Genomic DNA, 21,295 nt, shown 5'->3' on the forward strand with positions numbered 1-21,295 from the left:
AAGGTCTAAACGAGCTACGTAGTAGTACTAGCTAGGAGTAACAGTATTACAGTAAACAAATGGAGTAGTAGTAGCTGTGTGTGTGTCTGGGGTACGCGACTTTGGGATCGGTCGAGTTAATTTGGATACTGCGTGCTATTGCCATGCATCGCAACTTTTTTTTAGAGTTTAGTGTTAGGGTTTTTTCTTTGGGCCAAAAAAATGCCTACGCCAAAATATTTGCTTTCATCAAACAAAAATATTTTTTTAATCATGACCAGATCAAATAATGGCATGACATATTTTAGCAACAATCTATAAATATAACCTGAGCTTTCTACTTTTTTTTTAGGGGATGCTTTCAACTATTTTTTAGTCACCAACTTTCTGCTCGTTTTTCTTTTTTGAGAATTCCTGCTCGTTTTTCAACCAACGAGATTTCTGCTAGCACGGCCAGACGGGTCACGGGGCCCAGCCCACCATGCAGGTACTCGAGTGACGCGGCCCAATTTGCACCACCGTCCACCGAAACTCTGAATTCAGCGTAAGCACAATGCACCGTAGCTCAACAAACTTTTACAAGTACATCATAGCGATACATAAGACTCATAGATCCACAGATAACAAAGATCCACAGATAACAAAGTTCTCAAAGGCATAGCAACTACAATACTCAGCTTCACTGCTGTTCTAAACTTTGGGACGACACTACTTCATCCACTGGCAGAAATGGACCTCTCTCTTTGCGCAGACCTGCTGTAATGCTCATGCAATGGACTCCCGCTCCTCGACCTGCCATCCACAGGCGAGCGGGAGTAGGAGTCCTCTCTGAATCTGCGCCGTTCGTACCGAGGCGATGGAGACCTGTGAAGACGCCAGGTTTAGAGTGTATCGTCAAACAGGCAATTAAACAGTGAAGAACTTTAAGATCATAGCTAGCCTGCAGATGCAAGGAACCATCTTATCGAACATACCTTGAGTAGCTTCGGCCACGGAAAGGCGACCGGCCCCTTGGAGAAAGAGAGCGCCGCCGGTCATAAGATCGACCTCTGCTACTGCAGGATGTGTAAACAGGTAATGAATAGAGGGCCATGTACTATTTGGGAATCAACTAATGAAATGATGACAGGGTAGCTAGATGTGATAGGAAGAAAGAAGCAGCAAACCTTTCTCTGGTTCTCATCTCAGAAGGATGCTTACGGTTCTCCTGCGCAAAAACAACAGCTATTTCCCTGCCAAGGACAACTTGCCCATCCATATAGTATTTTGCATCAGCAGCATCTTCAGGATCAAAGTACTGGACAAAGCCAAATCCTCGCGGCTCCCTGTAAATAAGAAAATAAATCATCTCTCCTTCAAAAAGGATAAAGCCTCTGGTCCATGGCAATATAACAGAAGCTCTTCCGAATATAGAGCAACCAAAGCAGAGTCAAATTCTCAAAGACTGCAAACACAGACAAATTAACAATGTAGTCAATCGGCTGCTGACCTTGCACTGTCCACAGTTCTAATACGGACTTCAAACTCTTCATCACTTCTTAACTCTTAAATCTGTAACTATATCTTCTGTTCTCTTCAACAGTAACCTTACTTGCACATCCCTTAACTTGCAAATCTATTTCTTCCTTTCTCTTCCACAATAATCTTTAACAGCACATTACTTAACTTGCAACTTCTCTATGCTTCCCTTCTCTTCAAGGGTACTCTTAAGACTTGTCTTCAAAAAATTATTTCCACTGTTAATTTCAACAGATTGACAGAAGTATCTAATTCTGCCAATAAAACTAGAGCGCAAACAACTACCTTACAGAGAAAAACTACCCTCCAAAGTGCACTTTACTATTTTGTACTTGAGAAACAAAGTGCATTATATAACAATGAGTGGTTCTGTATGTAACATTATCATAGGGCTAAAGCAATTTATGCTATCCTACCCAGCTCAAATAACAACTATAAAACTGCCACTAGATTAATAAAATGCTTGTAGCTCCAGATGTAGAGGCAACTAACAATAGTCCAGATAGATAGTCTTACCGAGTATAGTAATCCCTTGGAATATATACATCTTTAAGGCGGCCAAATTGTCCAAATGGCCGACGAAGGTCTTCTGGCCTGCATTCATGATGGAGGATGAATTAAAAAGGGCCAAGAGGGAAGAAGATATTCCCATTATATGCAGACAAAAAAGTCGCAACCAAAGAAATAGAGGAACGATTGGGAGAAGAGTGTGTGAGAGAGATGGGATCAAAACCAAGTGATACTCGAAACCACATGTAAATACAGACAAAACTAGCTTACTTCAAGATGAACACACCCTTGCCACAAAATGGAATGGGTACATAATGTCACAGCTGCGTTTACATTCTGAAAAAGCTTTTAGAAAATCTTACCTGCAGTCCCGACGAAGGTTCCTGACCAGAAGACTGGTTGGGAGATCTCTACCTCGGCCCACATAACGAACACGGGGACTTGGGCTGCGTGCCCTTCCTCTGTAGCTTCTTGGTGGTGGGGATGGACTGTAGCTGTAGCCTCTTCCCATGTTGATCTAGAATAAAACCAAAGATAAGCACTATCATTACAAATTCAATGTGCCACAAAAATTCACCTTGTTAGTCCTCCCAAACTTTCTAATTTAACAGTGTATGCAGAAGGAACACATTCAGCAAGGAATAATCTGACGCCCAAACATAAAGCACCAAACGTTAAGGGCATTTACAGTGGAGGGACATGACACTTGAGATGTCACATAGGATTTTCACTGAGTTGTCAGACAGAGAGGCTATCTTCGGTTGGGAAGGGGTAAAGGATAACCCATTCACACCCAAGCGATCCACAATTTCACCAATAGAAGATACCATCCATTGGGCACACATTTTCTAATTTAGTTTTCATATCTATTTCTAGGTGACATGGAACAGCATCTCCACCACTTGAGATGTCAAAAGAGACACTTCTCCATGTCTTATGACACAATTCCCTTCCTAAAAGCAACTTGCAGGACTTCCGTGGATACTCATTCCACAATTGTTGTTTGATCTTCAAAACATAAGAAAACAACTAGTACTGCTGGGCTATCGCCTACAACTACATCAGGTCCGCAGCCGATGAGCAAGAATATTTTCTCCAATCAACATAAGGGCACGCCTCATCTTAGCCAAAAACAAAAGTGAGGATGAAATAACGGCTGCCAACGCAATTAGCAGCACCACGAAATTGCCTAGCACCGGGACCTACCCATCGCAACTAACCAAACCAACCATCCACGCCCACGTTCGGTTAGTATCATAGCGTAAGCGGAATCATCAACCAGGACGGGCCAAACAGAGGAAAAGAATTCCTCAAATACTTTCAGGAATCACAACACATCGTGAAGATTTCAAAAGGTGAACAAACTAATAATCACAGACACCGTACAGGGAAGATGGAGCGAACGCCTTACCGCGAACGATTTGGGATCGAACAGAGAGCGCCGCTCGATGGGAGGAGGAGATCAGTGGCGTCGCCTCTAGTCTGGAGTCCAGAAGCTTCCCGACCAGACCGGTGGGGATTTCCTTTTCTTCTTCTCTCTCTCTCGTGCCGCCGCTTTTTATTTAGTGAGGCGATGTGGCGCAGCCGTTGGATGCGGACACGTGTCGTCGCTGGTGCGGCGGGACGGTGGTACTGGGTTGGGCTCTTGTGGGCCGAACTGTTTGGGCCAAGTGGATATTCCCAGCAAATGGGTGGGCTGGTATGCTTCAGGATTGCTCCTTTGTTTTTTTAGTCGATTAGTTTACAGAGACAGAATTGCTGTACAGCTCTAAACTTGATGACATTCAATCTGTTTGAATTGCAAATCACTAATTCTAATATGAGTCTAGAATCACGCCAAAAAAAAAAATATGAGTCTAGAAACCATAACGGCCAATAAACTGGACGAAGGAAAAAAAAAGAAGTCTTGCCGGTTGAGATTGTGTCATCGTGCGCGTAGCAATCCAAGAAGCGGTGGAGAAGAATGCCTCCGAAATGGCCTGTGCGTGTGTGTGTGGTCTGGATAATGCGGCACCCTGTTCGTGCCGAATTCGTTCGTGCTCGATGCGGCAGCCGGCAGTGCCAACTACCTACCTATGTGTGAATGCCACTACACCTCCTTCATGCCACGTGTACACCCTCCAGGCACGTAGAGACGAAACAAGAGATAAGAAAGAAGAAGTCAAGAAGATGCAAAGAGCGTGTGTGGAGAAGAAAATACAAACCTCTCTGCCTATGTACCTTTCTGGAAATTACAAGTTGAATAGGACGTGCATGGTAGCTAAATGGAAATTTAAGATGAATTAACGTGCGTGATCTTTGTGCAAACACGTGTTTATTATTGGTCATCTGGGCGGTGTGCTCGTACTACAGAAAAGACTCCTTTTCTGTAGTACTAGTAGCTATTTATGGTTCTTTAATATATTGCAATTTTTTCACTTCCCCGAAATCATATCGGAAGATGGTCGGTGCGGTCGAGGTGAAAATTTTATCTGAAGATGGTCGGTTGCTTGTTCTTGCCATCAATCCACTCTTTGGTAGTTCGATTGATCACTTGGTACAAGTAACCAAGAAAATAAGGTACTCCAGTCAGGACCTGTATACACATAAGCTGTGTGCTAATTTGCCGTCGGATAGCAAAGGTGTTCTAATCAAGGCTTGCTGATTTGTGTGTACAGCATGCCAGCACGGTGCACTGACTTGCTACAAGGGGGGACACATGCACACGTCACCAGAGGATCACACACCATAAACCTTACTGTTTTATTCACTCGATGTTTCTTCGTGATTGTGCCCTCTCAACCGTCACACTACCTCCTCTCCCAGACGACCGACCCCCGTTCACTTCTTCCTCTCTCTCTCGAACGGTCTCCTCGCAGTGTCTGTCAACACTAATTACTGGAGTGCGCTGCTTCTTCTTATCTGTGTGATTTGGAGGAAGACAGTAAGTCCTAATTACTGGCCTCCATACATACATGCATACTTGGTGGCAAATAAAAGGCAGGGCAGGGTCATATCTACGTCTTTCTTTTTTTAGGATTCGAGGGTTCAGAGCTTCCATCCATAGCGAAAAGGCGATAAGGGGATTGTTCTTGGCAGCTGTTAGCACCAAGTAGTACTAATTCAGTGGTGGCTGAGGTACGTACGCATGATTCTGCTAGATTCTCTCTTCTTCTAGCGGCTCTCGTGTCTCTCTTCGTTGGATAAGGATTTGCCTGTTCTGTTCTTCGTTGGAAGTGAGAAAGGGGTTTTCTGTTGTTCGTTCTTGATGCCTAGATTAGAACAGCAGCGTACAGTCAATACCTTTTGTTTTTCAGGATTTTCTCTTCTAGTTAGATAGAACTTCTTCTCGAATCCTTGGATTTCTTCTGATGATTTCTTTCTTTTGGGTACATAGCTTTAACTAATTATCCCGAATACCTCTGTAGCAGGTGTTTTGAACAACATGATCCAGCTTGCTTCAGCTTAGGCTTCACGGAGCTTGGTTTTCTTTCTCGTTCAGATTTCAGTCCACAAACTTGTGAATTTTAACTTAGTTGTCTGTCACCGTTGGTTTGGTTTGTTTTAAATCTACCTTACATGTATGCTGCAAACTTACATGTTTACTAATTAGTAGCAAAGGCTTTAAATTTGTAAGGAATCAAATCATGTTTGTGCTCTTGCCAAGGATGAGAATCTTTTCCCCCATACCATCGTCTTGTAGTTAGATGTTTCAGTTTCACCAACCAATGCCCTAGCTCCATTTTTCAATCGACCGATTACAATTTACCAGCGAGTATGCTTCCACGTCTGCAAATCCCTATCAAGATTATTGACATTCAGTATCAGACACATCGCAGAAATAAGCCCGTGCCGACAAAATCTCAAATTCCGACAGCGATACGAGAGTCGGATTATTAGAAACTTGGCACCTCTTACCGCGACAGCGCGTTTCACTATCACCCCTCTCAATTTCATCCAACGCGTCTCTTAACTGAAGTTGCGTGCATTATTACGTTGCGAGAAAAAATGTGCAGTTTGGTTCAAAAGTTCGAACTTGTACTTAATCATGTCGGTAATCGGTATATAGCATGCAGTATGGTCGAATAGCATCAGAAGCATGCATGCCTCCATGTTAATCTGTCACGATGTCATATGCTACGTCTCTGAATTTGGGCAGGTTTTCGTGCAGGACTACACTGCTGAAGATCGGGGTCTGGGGCAGTGGTACGAGGATGTTGTGCAGAAGATTTCAGGGATGCAGCCTTCTTCTTCTGCTCCTCGTCATCCTCTCAAACGCGTCAGGTATACGCGTGTGTTGTGTAGCTGCATCTTTTAGCTTCAGTAGCATCGGCGTTGCTTTCTGTCTCGCTCCCTTCATTATTCAGATTCCTAGTGTAGTCAGACCTTGGATGGAAACGCATCGCCATAAAGTGGAGAACAACTGCTGTGGACGACATTTAGTGCAACATATCGTGTCTTGCAATTGCTTGCCATCCTTTTCGCTCCTCAACAACTCATCCAAATAGCTACTTCTGTACTCATGTACTGGATTGATTCTTCATGTTAAACAATACCCTGCGCAAGATCGATTTCTCTCTTTCATATGAGATTTTGGTCCTAGACAACGGATCAGAATCTCTCAAGCTGACCTGAGCAGCTGAGAGATTCTGACAAAGAACACAGCCGTTTTCTCTGACGGTTTTCTGTTTAACAGGCAGCTTGTCGTCTGAGGCAGAAGAAGCAGAAACAGGCAAGCGGCGGTCGCTGGCGGCGGGGGCCGGCGGGCTGTTCTGCGTGGCGATCCAGAGCGCGGACCCGGCGGCGCTGCAGCGCGGGCTCAACTACGCGTGCGGGCCGGGCCGGGCCGACTGCTCGGCGATCCAGCCCGGCGGCGTCTGCTACAAGCAGAACAACCTCCCGGCCCTGGCTTCCTACGCCTACAACGACTACTACCACCGCAACGCCGCCACCGGCGCCACCTGCAGCTTCGACGGCACCGCCACCACCACCCCCACCGACCCCAGTAACAAACCAAACTATCCCCATCCCTGTTCTTCGCTCCGCTAGCTCTAATTAATTGGTTCTGAATTTCTGATTCTTCTTCGTTGCAGGCTCCGGGCAGTGCATCTTCGCCGGAAGGTGAATTTCCCCTTCCTTCTTTCTTTCACGCGCAGATCTCAACTTCAAGGCGTTTTGCCGTTTCTCTGAGAAAGTTCAGAGCAGCTTGTTTGACTGACTGACGCGTGCGAATTGAATGTTGCAGTTCCATGGCGGGAGGCTCGAACTCGACGACGCCGGCGGCGAGCGCGCCTTCCGCCCTGGTCCCGCCGTCGTCGACGTTCACGCCGGGCATCGGCGGGGGCCCCGGCAGCGCCTTCACCCCGTACGACGCCGCCGACAGCGCCATGGCCGCCGCTCGCAGGGCGCTGCTGCTGATGATCCCGCTCGTCGTCTTCCTATTCTCCTGAGGATCCGGCCGCCCGCTTGCTTCTATGTAAATTCCGTATCATGGCATTGAATTTCTCGTGCTCCTGTAATTTTGTTCTTAGAACAACACCATGTCACAGAAAAAAAATTCATTTTGATGTATGTATCTAGTGCTTACCGCAGCCAGATTTTTTTGCTTTAGACACATAATGCTGTACTAGGCTTCTATCCAGACCTGCTGTCAGATCAGCAAGATTAGAAAGAGCTGGATGCATTGGTATGGGCTACTCGACGAAAAAGGCATCTAGTGTTTCACTAGTAATCCTAAGCATCTCCACACAAGACACAAGAGGGACAAGAGGGAGCAAAGATTATTATCTCTGTTGGCACCTGGATTCCAGGTCTGCATACAAGATACTGCCAAGTTTAGTGGAACAGAATTGCATATGGAGTAATATATTTTGCTCCAACAGGAACAAAATTTGTCGGCATCATCTTCACACAGGACTATTTGGACTGAGTAATCTCAAGATGCATGAGTCAATAATATATAATAAGTGTCAGCTACTAAACCAGCGACACTTATTATGGATCGGAGGGACTACAATTTTGACGGGCTACAGTAATGTCTAATGGTCACCCAGATATCTAGGCAGCAAAATGCGTGCAATCGAAGTTACAAATCAGAACAAGCTTATAAAAATTTAGTTCATTCCTTGTGGTCTCTGCCCTTCTTCCTCTGCCATTTGAGATATATTTGGAGAGAGAGGCCAGAGAAGACCATCACAACACTTCCCCATTGCTCCAAGGACAGTGGATTGCCACTGATAACAGATGAGATGACAATGCTCATGAATTTACGCGTGGTAGTGATGGTAGTGTTAGTAAGAGAGCCGAATCGGCTGATGGTTAGGAAGATGAAATTCTGCCCCATGGCGCCACACAGGCAGAACATGAGAATGTCCCAGGCCACCTCCGGGTTCTGCTGGCAAAATCTCACCGCCTCAAAACCGTTTGCGTATGGCCAATTACTGAGTAGTAATGGCGCCACAAACATAATTACAGTATTGTATATGGTCCCCCAGAGGTTCATGCCAAGCATAATATCCCAAGGGTTAGTTTTGGGGTACCTGCAATAACACAACATTACTTTCTATTCGGAAAAAATATCACAGTTTTGATATGATATGGAATCGACAGATATGGTTACCTGGACTTTAATAAATCTTGGGTGGAGTTGGTGTAACCATCAAAAGCTAAGTTGAGGAAGCACAATGCGTAACCAAGAGGAGCATTAGGGTTGGCAAGCTTCTTGATAGTCTTCGAGCTTGTCTGATTTAGTAAAAACAAACAAAATATTCAGAAGTGACATTACGTTATTGTTACTTTGATGTGTCTTTCTTTCCCGAGGTATACATATAAAGCTAGCTGCACATAGTCCTAGGTATAACGGTTTAGATCATTTGGTTTGTCTTTTAGTGCATATTTCATCAGAATAAAAAACAGTATGGAACATGACATATTTACTTTTTAGGATTAATACTATATACATAAAAGAATCAGCAACAGGTATTGACGGTACAAGGTTCATGGGCACTATCAGATGCATGCAAAGATTAGCTCATCGCTGGTTGTTGATCAATATATGAAATGGAAGAGCTCCTCACCTTCAACAATGCAAAGGATGACACGCCCCCAGCAACAAGAAAGGTGCAAAAGTACTCCGGAAGTGTATACTTAACACCATAGAGTAGAGTCCCCATCAACATAACTGTACAGAATGAATTAATAATGAGAAAAAATAAGTACAGTGCTGTCTAGTCTAAGAAGCATGATTACATGAAAGGTTTATCCTCAACATAAACTGTGCATATGGGCATATGGCTATTAATTCTGATTATAAGCATCGTGTGATTCGCAACAAAGTAGAAGAGAGCCAGTGCACTGTTGTGTGCCTTCAGGAAACTAAATTTGACAGCTCTCATAGGTCTTATATTAGGCGCTTCTGCCCAAGGAGATTTGATAGTTTTGCCTTTTCACCTTCTGAGGGAAATTCTGGTGGCATGATTGTTATTTGAAATAGTTCTGTGCTTCTGGTATGTTGATCAGGTTCCTTAGTTTGTTGGAGGATTATGCAATCTCTACTGGCCTCCAGGTTAATTATCATAAGTCCTCTTTGATCCCCATGATTGTTGATGGTGAGTTGGTGGGGCAGTTAGCTGAAAATTTTGGTTGGGTCATTGGTGATCTGCCTTTTACCTATTTGGGCTTGCCTCTAGGAACTACCAAACCCCGGATCCAGGACTTCTCCCCTCTCCTTGATCGAGTTGAGAGAAGACTCACTGCTAGTGCATGTTTCCTATCTCATGGGGGGGAAACTTCAACTTGTGAACTCAGTTCTGTCCTCCCTGCCGACATACTACAAGTGCTCTTTGCAGCTTCCCCAAGGAAAAATTGCTACTATTGACCGGGCAAAAATTGTATGGAAGTTCCAAAAGTTTCACTAGTGGTACAGAGGCTTTTGCATATTCATATAGAAGGGTACTTTTCTTTACACATTAAATGATGAAGTGAACTGGCATACCAAGCACACATTGATAACCATTATATGCCGTATATATCCATATGCAAGAAAATCTGTAAATATAAACTTCATGGTATGCATAGATATATGCAAACTCACCTGGAATCATCTTAGAAGACTTTGCCAAGACCTGTTAACGCAGACAGAAAATAATTCAGGACCCTTGAGCTCCACTAGTTTTTGGCATCATTTCATATAAACAGAAACAACAATGTTTCTTCCATTTTAAGTACAGGCATGCATGTTTCCACTGTCTTGCGTTCTTGCCATGACAGGCTGGAAGAGTATCAATGTACCCAATATTGTATACTGGATAAGCGTGATATCCAGTGTTCGGTGATCTGTGTTTTCAGGATCATGGATCACTACAGTTAAATTCAGAGTGCAGCAATGGTGACCACTGGAACCTAAGCTGAGATGGCAAAAGCAGCTGGAACCTAACCTGAGCCGGGTAGCTGATGTACTTGAGCGCCTCGATCCCCATGGTGGGGCCGATGGTGTTGGTGATGCTGACGCCCCAGAACTTGGAAAGCGGCACCCGCCCGGCAGGATTGCTACCGCTCGACCACAGCTTAATCACTGCAGGAATCAACAAAGTTATATGAACCCTTCATGTCCAAAATCACGGCCACATTCCGTGAAATGCAACAACGGAGCCCGTGTGGATGCTCACTTATGAAGGACCAGACGAAGCAGACAACGTTCTGCGCGAAATTGAGGAACGCGAGGTGGTCGAATCGCCGGGCCTCTGGCCCGAACCGCTTCGTCGACCTGAGCCGCCAGAGAAACGAAACAAGGAGGAACTGAGCCCGAGGATCCTCTCTGTCGCGAACGCCATTGGAGACTGGAAGGAAGGCTAGGCCTAGGCAGACGGTGCTTACAGCGTTTCCTGGAGGACGCCTTGCGTGATGTAGGCCGACCAGATCCCAGCGACGCAGAAGGCGAGCACGGCCACACGCGACGCCAGGCTGCCGCCGCCGTCAACGCGGGGGCGGCTTCGGACTCCGCCGCGGCCCTTCCGCACGGACACCATGGAGCCCACAGGCGAAGGATCCAGTAGGGCCGCCCTACCTTGATTTTTACGAATTGAAGAAAATTAAGGAGATGAAACGGGCAGCTAGGCGGAATCCGTTCGTGGGGTAATGGGAGGAAAAACGGTCGGAGCGTGAGAGTCCAAGGGGAGACCAACTGGCGGTGCGGCGCTCGCGCGAGGAGGAAGACGGGCGAGGGGGCTGGGGCGGCGCTCGGCAGCGGGATGGGCCAGAAGGAGGGAGGGATGGCGGCGAAGACGAGCGAGGGGAGGGGGTGCGGTGCGGCACAAGGAAAAGAAGAAAAACGGGAATAAATTGGGTGTAAACGTTAGACTGGATCATACTCCGTACATGAGATTTGGAAAAAGAAAAAAACTCCGTACATGAGATTTGGAAATGAGATTTGGAAAAAGAAAAAACTATGTACTTTCTTCGTCCAACAAAAAATGTTTTAAATTTGTCAAAATTTAGATATATCTTAGACATGACTTAGTGTTTATTTTGTTGGACGAAGGAAGCACATGAAACCTTCGCATTTGGTTTAAGATTCGCTGCTGCCGGAAAAAAGCGTAATACGGAGTACATGTATTCCATGCTCTATACAAGAGATTTGGAAAAAGAAAAAACTCTGTACATCATTCATGGATTAGAGACCTTGCATTTCGGTTTAAGATTCGCTGCTGCCGGGAAAAACGTAGTAGTACCAATCCATGCTCTATACAAAGATGCATTTCTCAAACCGCCGGAGGAAAACAAACTTTTGGTCAGAAGAAAACTTGACGAGCCTTCAGGCTTTCTCTGTCTGCTACTACTCTGCTCTGGCGACAGCCGTTCCGGTGGCTCTGGAAGCCGCCTTCTCCATCCGGAACATCCGGAAGTCGGCGACGAGGCCGACGTCCACATCCCGCTTCATCTTCTCGGCCAGCGTCGACAGAACCTGCGCGCTCCAGAAATGCATTTTTGCTAAAGCTTTATGGATGGATTCTCCTGGCCAGAACAACAGAACAGAACAGAGCTTACCGACTCGGCGACGCCTCGCAGGACGCCGTCCGGCACGAGCCGCAGCGGCGGCGGGAGGACGGCGGTGATGGAGATCTCGAGGTGGCCCCTGAGCCGGGATCCCCCGCCCGACCTGTCGGCGTAGAGCGAGCCCCGCACCCCCAGGTCGAAGCTCGCCGGCGTGTAGCCGCTATCCAGCCCCCTCAGCTCCCACTCCGTCTGCATCCACAAATCCACAAATTCCACTTCACCTCGTTGCAAATCGTGCGTAGATCATCATCTATCATAGGTGTCTAGCCATTCGAATTGCAGGTATACGGAAATACGGAACGCACGATGCGGAGGTGGAGCGCGCGGCCGCGGTTGCGGAGCTGCATGACGACGACGGGGTGCACGGTGATGAGGAGGAACTCGAGCGGCAGCATCCGGACCCTCCAGTGGTCGTCGCCCAGCCGCTGGCTCCGGCCCTCGTCGGGGAACATGGCGCGGAACACGCGGGGCCGGTCCTCGAGGTACTCGTCGAACGACACCTGCAAACCCTAATCAGCCCCGAGTCCCCATCCCCAAACCCCCCAAATCGTGCCGATGCCGATGCCGATGCTGGCTTACCCCGGGGGGCTCGTAGAGGGGCATGTCGGTGTCTATGCTGGAGGAGTACGTCACGGCGTCCGGAGCCGCCCCGGCCGCCGTGGTCGCGGCGAAGCGGCCCCTCGTCGTCCGCGGCTGCGGCGGAGCGCCGGTGTTAGAAGAACCTGATCCCGCGTTGCAGACCAGAGTCCTAGGGGCGGCAGCGCGCGTCCACGGACGATGGTGGATTCGGGGGGCTGCGTTCGAGGCAGTGGCGGCCGGGGCCATGGCCGCCGCCGGCTGCAGTGCTCCGATGCCCATAGCGCGCGGCCAACGGAGACCACTCCTTTCTTCCTCGAGTGACGGGGGTAGAGAGTAGGGACAAAAGCCACGAAAAGCCACGTGTCTCCGCGCCTTGGATTTGGCAGGATGACCTTTTCGTCGGTGGACGTGACGTGACGCACCACAAGTGACTTTGGGCTCTTTGGAGGCACGGTTGGGCTTGGCCCCCCATGCAGCGCAAACTCTCGCCGGGCCGATTGCGCGCGTCAATTTGATTTTGGGCCAGAAAGAAACCAAATGGCGCTACTGTGTTCCTCCCCCTTTCTAAATTTAGAGGCGAGTAGGCGACTTCACATTTCTTTCTGTTCCGCAAGGGAAACGATCTAGCGCGATGCATCATTGTCCGTCGTACGTGTGCATATTTCGCTCTCGATTGATTCCAGGTGCGCTGCAAAATGTTACGGAGTATTTATTGTTGTTGATGTGCGGTCCGCGACGGCCGGGTAGCAGTATCTGCTTTGCCCAAAAGAAGGTGACAAAAATTCCTATGCCATTACCAAACATGCATGCTTTGTTTAATAAATTTATGGCTTGTCAATTTTGTTTACTCACTTCATTTGAAAATAAGTGACATGAATTTGTATAGAAATAAGTGACATGAATTTGTATAGGAATTGACATGAATTTGTATAGGAATGAGACGGAGGAAGTGTACGATCTCTCGCTTGTCAACAGCTCATCCGGTTTACAGAGCCAGCTGCTGTGCCCCGTTTTATTTTATTTTATTTTCCCCTCCAATGGATTTCGTGTGACTGCCGTGCTGACCAAGCAAGCATTCCGCTATGTGTGGTGTATTAGTTAGTCACACGCCATTCTATTGGCGATATTTAGTTAAATCCTCTCCAGTTGGTATAGATCGACTCTTGCTGGTAATGACACAAAACAAGTCAATATCGTTCTCACTTTTCTTCCTGGAAAAAGAATGTCGATTTCGCTGTCACTGCTTCCATATATACCCTAAAAAAAAAGTGCATGGAGCACATGGATTTCCTATTGGGCTGTGATAAGTCACATGTCCATCTAATAAGCGAGTAAAGCTTCCTCTTGGTGCAGAATCAGAGAATTTAGGTACCATACGGTATTACAAGCATCACATTCCTTCCCTTGCCGCGAAAAGGGGCGGCCGCTTTTCCGACCAATCGGAGAGCACGCCGTCGCAAGCGCGAAGGGCCAAAAGCCCACAAGGCACCATCCCCATGACGTCACCATTCGTCAGCGGCGCGAGCATGGGCAAATCCGTCCATTCACCCCACGGACTCTCAGAAAAAGTTCGCTGACACGGAACGTTCCCTTGTCCGGTGTGGCCGGTGCCGTGCCAGGCTGGCGCACAAGTGGGCGGTAGTTAAGCCGGTGGTGGTGGGCCAGAGGAAGCTTGCGCGTATCCTTGTGGTTTTTACTCGTTAACCAACGCGGCCCGAGAGAGTTCCAGATCAGATCGGAGGAACCGACGACGCTCAAGCGCGCCGAGGGAGGGAGCACACAGAATCAGCCAGTCCCCTCCACGGCCCCTCCCTCCTCGCTCGGTCGCTCCTCCTGAATAGTCGGGCTCCCAGAGACGACCAGCGAGCGAGCGAGAGAGAGGGGCGATCCCAGATTCGGCCGTGCACGCCACGCCACGCGGGGGCGGGAGATGAGCGGGGCGGAGGAGGCTGCTGGCTCCGGGAGCGGGAGCGGGAGCGGCGCGGGGGGGAGCGGCGGCGGAGGGGGTGAGGCGAGGCGGCGGTTCGACGACAAGGGACTGGTGGCGCGCACGTCGCTGATCCTGTGGCACACGCACCAGAACGACGCGGCCGCCGTGCGGAAGCTGCTCGAGGAGGACGGCGCGCTCGTCAACGCCCGCGACTACGACAGCCGCACGCCGCTCCACGTCGCCGCGCTGCACGGCTGGCAGGAGGTCGCCGAGTGCCTCGTCGCCAACGGCGCCGACGTCAACGCACAGGACCGCTGGCAGAACACGGTGATCCTCTTCCTTCCTTCCTCTCCTCCCCCTTCGGCTCGAAATGAAATGGGGTGTTCGGTTGGATTTAATTGGGTCGGTCACGCTGCGGTCTGAGGCATCACCCCCTCGGTTCCTGTTCACGTAATTTGGTTGGGGGTTTCGGTTGAGCTCTCATTCTGGCACTTGGTCGGATTGGATTTGGTTTCTCTCGCCACGAATTGATGATTTCGGTGGGAAAACGATCGATCACGGGGCTCTAGTTTGCACTCTGCAGCTGTTCATTCGATTAGATGGTGCTCCTGTCATCATCTGCCTTGGGGACTTTCGTTGAGCATTCCTGCCCTGCTACGAATTTGAATTGGCGGGGGCTTGTGCTACTTCTGATTGTCAAATCTGCCGGCAATGACTTCGGTGTTGAATGCATATTTGTTTATTTTTATATATATACTCTCTGCAGTGTGTCAAGCATTCATTTAACCTCTGTCGTTGTTGTTTTTTTGAAAAGAAACTGGTGTAAAGCGTGTGCTGAAGTTTCAGGGTTTCTGTTTACTGATTGATTATATTTCTGCTGTTCGGTGTGAATGTATGTTGGTTTTGAGTCTGCTAACTTTCGGTCGATTTACAGCCACTTGCTGATGCAGAGGGTGCAAAGAAGCATGCTATGATCGACCTACTCAAGAAGCATGGCGGATTGACATATGTAAGCAGCCATTTACTTGGGTTCTCTTTAACAGATTGTCATGGTTATTGCATTGCAAAGTCGTTGGGGTGCTTAGGCTTAAACATTAGCTCAACATTACTAAATTTGTAACTTGACACCAGGTATTCTGATTTCGCAAGTCACTATGTGCTATGGATTTAGTGGGTGAGTTCCCGATGTATTGCTCTGCAGCTGTCTCCCCGTCACATTTCTGAATTTGTATCCAGGGCACCTGGTCCCAGATATTGTTACCAGAAGTAGAAGTGGAGTGTTCGGGTGTGTCAGTGTTGTTTTCGGCAAAATGTTAGATGTGGTAGCCATGGATTATTTCTGTGTCTTGTTGCTATACATGTGGCATCTGTTAGAAATTGCTGTTTATATAAAGCATGTGTCGTTGTCGATTAAAGACCTGGCACTGTTCTCTTTTTGGATATCATACTATACTACGGATGGGTTTTAGAGGTTTGTTTGTCTATTTTCATTTAATGGGTAGTTTTGGTGCATCTTTCAAGCATGGACAAATTAATTATGCTTTAGTTGGAATAAATGTTCTGTTGGGGGTTAAGAGCTGCCTAATTAAGCATTGAGATATATTTGATGTTTGTAGCTGATACCACATTTACTTATGCTCACATCTTCTGATTTCTCTGATTATTTTTTCTGTAGGGGAAAACTGGAAGCCACTTTGAAGCAAAGACAATTCCACCTCCCCTTACAAACAAGGCTGACTGGGAGATTAACCCACTTGAATTGGATTTCACAAAAGCAATTATCATTGGAAAGGTTTATATTCTTGAATTATCTCTTACTTCTATGCAATTATTTTTTAATGCTTATGTGGTATAAAGCACTCTTAGTTAAGTCCATCACTACCATATTGAAGTTAATCCAATTGAGTAGCATTTGGCTTCTCACTGCATTGCGAAAGGTAGAACTATTCCCCTGCATTCTTTCAATGTTTAGGTCATTAGGTGTATATTTGGTATGTCAAAGTAGTTTGAAGTATTCGTTTACTGTTTAGTTCCAATCCTTACATGTAGGTGGACTATCTATCGGATGTTAAGCATGATCTGAAGCCAAAAATTAATGCTTTAGAATTTAGATGAATGGTTAAAAATGAACTTAGTATAATGCTAGTACTAGGAAGAAAATGGACACTTCTTTTGAATCTTTGGCCAGTAACCATGTCTTGTGCTCCACTTTTAGTTCATTTTTTGTCGTGTTATCTTAAGTTCATCAAACCTGCTAACTACTGCAGGGCTCTTTTGGTGAAATTCTGAAAGCAAATTGGCGAGGAACACCTATTGCTGTCAAGCGCATTCTTCCATCATTATCTGATGACAGGCTGGTGATGTAAGTAAATTTTATTTGCAAAGTCTCTAAGACTCCAACAACTTCAAAACGATTGCCAGTTTCCTCAGTACTCCAGCTGATTGTCTAATACTGTACTTTTGCATTTATTGTGGTTAACTGTGTTTTGTTCAATGTATGACGTGAGTACTTATAGTTTTTGTTGCATGTTTATCTCATGGAGCGCCCCTTATGAGTTGTTTTCCTTGGTTTGCAGCCAAGATTTTAAGCATGAAGTCAACTTGCTAATAAAGCTGAGGCATCCAAATATTGTACAGTTCCTTGGAGCAGTCACAGAAACCAAGCCTTTGATGCTAATTACTGAGTTCCTAAGAGGAGTATGTAATCTATTTCGATAATCAACTATTTTTTGCTGTGGACTATATGGAAAAGTCGCTAATTTAAGCTAAATGCATTTTCCAGGGTGATCTTCATCAATATCTGAAGGAGAAAGGCTCGCTCAGCCCAGTTACTGCTGTTAATTTTGCATTGGACATCGCTAGGTATTTTCATCTGCACATGCTTAGCTCTTACAATGTAACAGATAGTCTGGACTCTGGATAAATTATGACTGATATTGTGCGAGAATTCTCTTAATATACTTTTCTTTAAACTGTATCCTTTTGGCGGTAGAATTATTTTCTATTGTACTACAGTTATAGTTATGGCCTTGAATATATTGTTATCGACAATCTTATTATGGTTCTGTGTTAGACCATTTCAACCTATATGATGCATTTGGATTACTCCCAAATAAATTCTCTTGATATGCCACACATTCATCTGTAGGATACTGGCTAATCAGAGCTGACACTAATTTTGCTTTGGACAAATTTCTTGGCATCCAATAATTCAATAATAGTACACCTTAGCTATTTGTTATAATGATGGTTCCTTACATCTATTTTGAACAAAGTGGATTTTCTTATTTTATTTTTTGTGATCGAATAGGGAGTTTATTGATAGAACAAATTGGCATTACAGTCATTAGCTAGGAGCTCATCAATGCTTGGAGGTGACTCAAGGCTTAAAACAGTAGCCTCTACACCACGATTAGAAAATTGAGCAAGCTCATGAGCTACACTGCTACACTTCCTATTCACTAATGAAAACTCAAAAGGACAAACACGGGCCAAGATAACCGCACATCCTGCAGGATTTGAGCAAAGTGGATATATGCTAACACTGGATCCTTGAACCATCATGCCCTTTCCTCTTTTTCTTCTTCTTTAGAAATAAGTACTTTCCGTAGTAGGTTCTAACTTTCCACATCAATAAACTTTATCCAGTGATCTGTTTTCTAATTCTCATACAGGATAATGATTCATGTGATGTTTTCTTGATTAATTCTCTTCTGTAGGGGCATGGCATATCTTCATAATGAGCCTAATGTTATAATTCACCGGGACTTAAAGCCAAGGTCTGACGCATTACTTATTTTTGCTAACACGGGCAGTTTGATTTGCTGTTCTGACCTATTACGTCAATGTCCAGAAACATTCTTCTAGTGAATACTGCCGCCAATCACTTGAAAGTTGGAGATTTTGGTCTTAGCAAGATTATCAAATCTCAGCATGCCAATGACGTATACAAGATGACTGGAGAGACAGGAAGCTGTAATTGTCCAGAACTTATATCATCTGTCTTTGAAACTCTTCTCTTGAATTTATTCTCACCAGTTGTGATTTTTGTACATATATGTAGATCGGTACATGGCTCCTGAAGTTTTCAAACACCGGAAATACGACAGGAAGGTTGATATCTTCTCTTTTGCCATGATACTGTATGAGGTAATTTTGCCATCTAAATTTACAAGCCAGCAGCACATTGTATCATGTTATGATGTCTCTTCTAGATGATAATACATGTTTCCTCTGATCGTAGATGCTGGAAGGGGATCCACCTTTTTCCAACTATGAACCTTATGAGGCTGCCAAGTATGTAGCAGATGGGCATCGCCCTGCTTTCCGTTCAAAAGGACATATTAGTGAGCTGAAGGAGTACGTACAAGCTAAACATAGCCCTTCCAACATTCTACTATATTGTCATGTTTATGTAACCTTGTCTCTTCGAATTTTCAGCATTGTAACATGGTGTTTCTTAACTGCAGTTTGACTGAGCTATGTTGGGATGCGGATATCAATCTGAGACCATCTTTCCTAGAGATACTCAAGAGGCTCGAGAAGATCAAGGAAACCTTATCATCACACGATCACCACTGGCATTTATTCTCCCAGTAGCAGTGCATATATACGGAGTATTCATTATGGGCAATTTTTACCACAGGTGTTGTTGTGAATGGATCTTATTGGGAGATTGGGAGATCAGAATCGATCGTGTACAAAATTAGATGGATCAAAAAAGGTCCATTGAAACGATAGAATGTTCCTGCTCTTTCTTCTTTTTTCTGCTAAAGCAGATGTTTTTCTCGAACCACTCTTGGGTTTAGGTAATTCTGAAAGGTTGGAGAGTTACTAGCCCATAGTTCTACGACATATAGCTGACTGGTATTCTAAATATCAAATAGTTTCACGCCCGTTTCCCATTTATCAGAGGTTCGGATTGTTTATTGAGAACTGCTTCGGTAGTCATGTGGTGAAATCTGATTGCAGTCTTTAAGGGCTCTTATTTGGTTTTGCGAACTCTGTAGATAAATGCCAGACCTTATGGTGTTTATTCTCCATATGATTGGATTAGGTATACTCCATCCGGACGTCGACACTTTTTATGAATCGGAGTTCCTACATCTTAGCAATCTGGAGATTTTAAGAACAAACGAACCAAGTACTTTCTCCGTCTAACAAAAGATGTCTCAATTTTGATTAAATTTGAATGCATCTATACACTAAGTCATGTCTAGGATCTAGATACATCCAAATTTTGACAAACTTGAGACATCTTTTGTTGGACGGAGATTCAATGTTTGGGGTAGTAGGTTTGCTGTGTATGGTCCACACTGATGGTGCTATCGCCTGCGGAAACAATGTCTGGGGTAGTAGGTTTGCTTCGTTGGTATGTGGAAAAATTATATCTGTCCTACAATGAGATGCGGAGAGAGTACTATCCTTTTTCTCAGAAGTTGGAAGCAATTTTCCAGTTAAACATAGAGTAGTAATGCAGCAAATTAATGCTGTAAAATTAATTAACCGAGACAGATTTGGCAATTCATAATGTTCATTGAATATATCATGACATTTAATTATCGAAGATTGTGATTAGTGCCTCATGACTTCTCGTCACCTTCCTTATCCTATAAATACATGTTGAGATAAACCGGCGACCAAACACACTCTTTCTTCGCCATGGCTCGCAAGATCACCATGGTTGTCGTCGCGTCCATCTTGATACTGGTTTCCCTCGTGTCATGCGGTAAGAAGAAAACACAAGCTGTTAAAGGCCTGCATAATGCTTTCTGTCTTCTTCTTTTAGTCGTAATGCTTTCGACTATTTATTGCATCACGTAGTAAAAAAATCTTTCTTCCATTTACTTCTGTGCAGATGTGGTTCGCGGCGGCTGCCAGGATCAAAGTACCAATAAATATTGCAATAGCCCAGGGGATTGCGCTTGGTTGTGCCATGAGGCCGGCCACAAGGCCGGGCAATGCGAACCCCAGCCAGATGGAAGCTACGGCAACTGCATCTGCGTGGTCTGCACAGATGACCGATCGCCTGCTCCTCAGCCCGGAAAACCCGCCGAGTCGCAGCCGCTACCAAAGGAGCAGAATTTTGGGTCCAACGCTTGACGTGGCAAAGACAGACAGCACCATCGAAATAACTCATGCATTTTCTATTTTTTTTAACGGATGAACTGGTTGTGATGAGTGAAATCAATAAATCAACTGCTGATAAGTGTTAGCATCCTGAGTGTTTTGAAGCAGAAAAGGCGTGATCCTGATTAAGTATTTCCTGTTGCCCTGCTGCTGCTCTGTTCCAGAGCATAGCCCACAAATTTTGAATTTTGAATTGTTGGGGCCTTCTCAAAAAGAGAAAGCGCCCTCCAAAAATCAGCGTATGCTGCTTAGTATGGCGTGCACACGGTATTCTTTAGTAAAAGGCGAAAGAATAGTTCGCTTTGTGCTCACCACGCAGCTGCGTGCCTTTAACCGCTCGCACCCCTCCCTCTTTTGTAGGCGAGCTCTCCGCCCCTTCTCTCGTAGCCAGCCGAGGTGGGACTAAAACGAGAGAGCTGTCCGCAGTCCGCACACCAGAGCCGCGCAGCCCACGGATGCACGCAGCACGCTACGTCGGGGTTCGGCCTTCTAAGCAGCCGGCCCACAGGAGCGACTCCAACAGCCCAATACGCCTGTTTCTGTTCCCCTCTCTTTTTTCGATTCTGCGTCCAGTTCGTTGGAGAGAAAAAAATTGCACGGAGCAATATCCGACCACAA

At 45.8% G+C, this 21,295-nt stretch overlaps 5 protein-coding genes and 1 non-coding gene across 10 annotated transcripts; 2 read left to right on the top strand and 4 right to left on the bottom strand.

The window, feature by feature from the left end:
* Positions 1-513: 513 nt before the first annotated feature.
* LOC100830184 (serine/arginine-rich SC35-like splicing factor SCL33) lies at positions 514-3,573 on the bottom strand. Its single transcript, XM_003562573.3, has 6 exons — positions 3,419-3,573; positions 2,370-2,524; positions 2,014-2,091; positions 1,146-1,304; positions 954-1,034; positions 514-843 (listed from the first exon to the last, which is right to left on the bottom strand). Exons 2-6 carry the CDS (start codon positions 2,516-2,518, stop codon positions 693-695), a joined length of 618 nt encoding a protein of 205 aa, XP_003562621.1. The 5' UTR covers positions 2,519-2,524; positions 3,419-3,573; the 3' UTR covers positions 514-692.
* A 1,105-nt stretch (positions 3,574-4,678) lies between these two features.
* LOC100825050 (glucan endo-1,3-beta-glucosidase 4) lies at positions 4,679-7,590 on the top strand. Of its 5 annotated transcripts, none has more exons than XM_024455099.1 (7): positions 4,679-4,930; positions 5,024-5,124; positions 5,415-5,470; positions 6,158-6,270; positions 6,683-6,991; positions 7,080-7,107; positions 7,232-7,590. In XM_024455099.1, the coding sequence occupies exons 4-7, from the start codon at positions 6,201-6,203 to the stop codon at positions 7,434-7,436; spliced, it is 612 nt and encodes a 203-aa protein (XP_024310867.1). In that variant the 5' UTR covers positions 4,679-4,930; positions 5,024-5,124; positions 5,415-5,470; positions 6,158-6,200; the 3' UTR covers positions 7,437-7,590. The 5 variants fall into 5 exon arrangements, with proteins under 5 accessions (XP_024310867.1, XP_014753046.1, XP_010235123.1 ...); XM_014897560.2 differs by having other exon boundaries at positions 5,418-5,470; XM_010236821.3 differs by lacking the exon at positions 5,415-5,470 and having other exon boundaries at positions 4,697-4,930; positions 6,146-6,270.
* Positions 7,591-7,912: 322 nt separating this feature from the next.
* LOC100830492 (UDP-galactose/UDP-glucose transporter 3) lies at positions 7,913-11,316 on the bottom strand. Its single transcript, XM_003562574.4, has 7 exons — positions 10,861-11,316; positions 10,653-10,750; positions 10,422-10,558; positions 10,079-10,109; positions 9,063-9,166; positions 8,606-8,727; positions 7,913-8,525 (listed from the first exon to the last, which is right to left on the bottom strand). The coding sequence occupies exons 1-7, from the start codon at positions 11,010-11,012 to the stop codon at positions 8,105-8,107; spliced, it is 1,065 nt and encodes a 354-aa protein (XP_003562622.1). The 5' UTR covers positions 11,013-11,316; the 3' UTR covers positions 7,913-8,104.
* A 234-nt stretch (positions 11,317-11,550) lies between these two features.
* On the bottom strand, positions 11,551-12,966 carry LOC100825355. Its single transcript, XM_003559872.4, has 4 exons — positions 12,619-12,966; positions 12,345-12,539; positions 12,031-12,228; positions 11,551-11,947 (listed from the first exon to the last, which is right to left on the bottom strand). The coding sequence occupies exons 1-4, from the start codon at positions 12,895-12,897 to the stop codon at positions 11,819-11,821; spliced, it is 801 nt and encodes a 266-aa protein (XP_003559920.1). The 5' UTR covers positions 12,898-12,966; the 3' UTR covers positions 11,551-11,818.
* A 1,358-nt stretch (positions 12,967-14,324) lies between these two features.
* Positions 14,325-19,535, top strand: LOC100830800 (integrin-linked protein kinase 1). Its single transcript, XM_010236830.3, has 11 exons — positions 14,325-14,875; positions 15,483-15,557; positions 16,224-16,340; positions 16,816-16,910; positions 17,125-17,245; positions 17,331-17,410; positions 18,268-18,327; positions 18,402-18,523; positions 18,612-18,697; positions 18,792-18,907; positions 19,018-19,535. Exons 1-11 carry the CDS (start codon positions 14,549-14,551, stop codon positions 19,145-19,147), a joined length of 1,329 nt encoding a protein of 442 aa, XP_010235132.1. The 5' UTR covers positions 14,325-14,548; the 3' UTR covers positions 19,148-19,535.
* Positions 19,536-20,878: 1,343 nt separating this feature from the next.
* Positions 20,879-20,998, bottom strand: LOC112270341. The gene has a single exon (XR_002962733.1). It is a non-coding gene; the product is annotated as a U5 spliceosomal RNA (small nuclear RNA).
* Between the last annotated feature and the right edge of the window lie 297 nt (positions 20,999-21,295).

This window comes from Brachypodium distachyon, chromosome 1, assembly GCF_000005505.3.
Source record: "Brachypodium distachyon strain Bd21 chromosome 1, Brachypodium_distachyon_v3.0, whole genome shotgun sequence".
NCBI lineage: Eukaryota > Viridiplantae > Streptophyta > Magnoliopsida > Poales > Poaceae > Brachypodium > Brachypodium distachyon.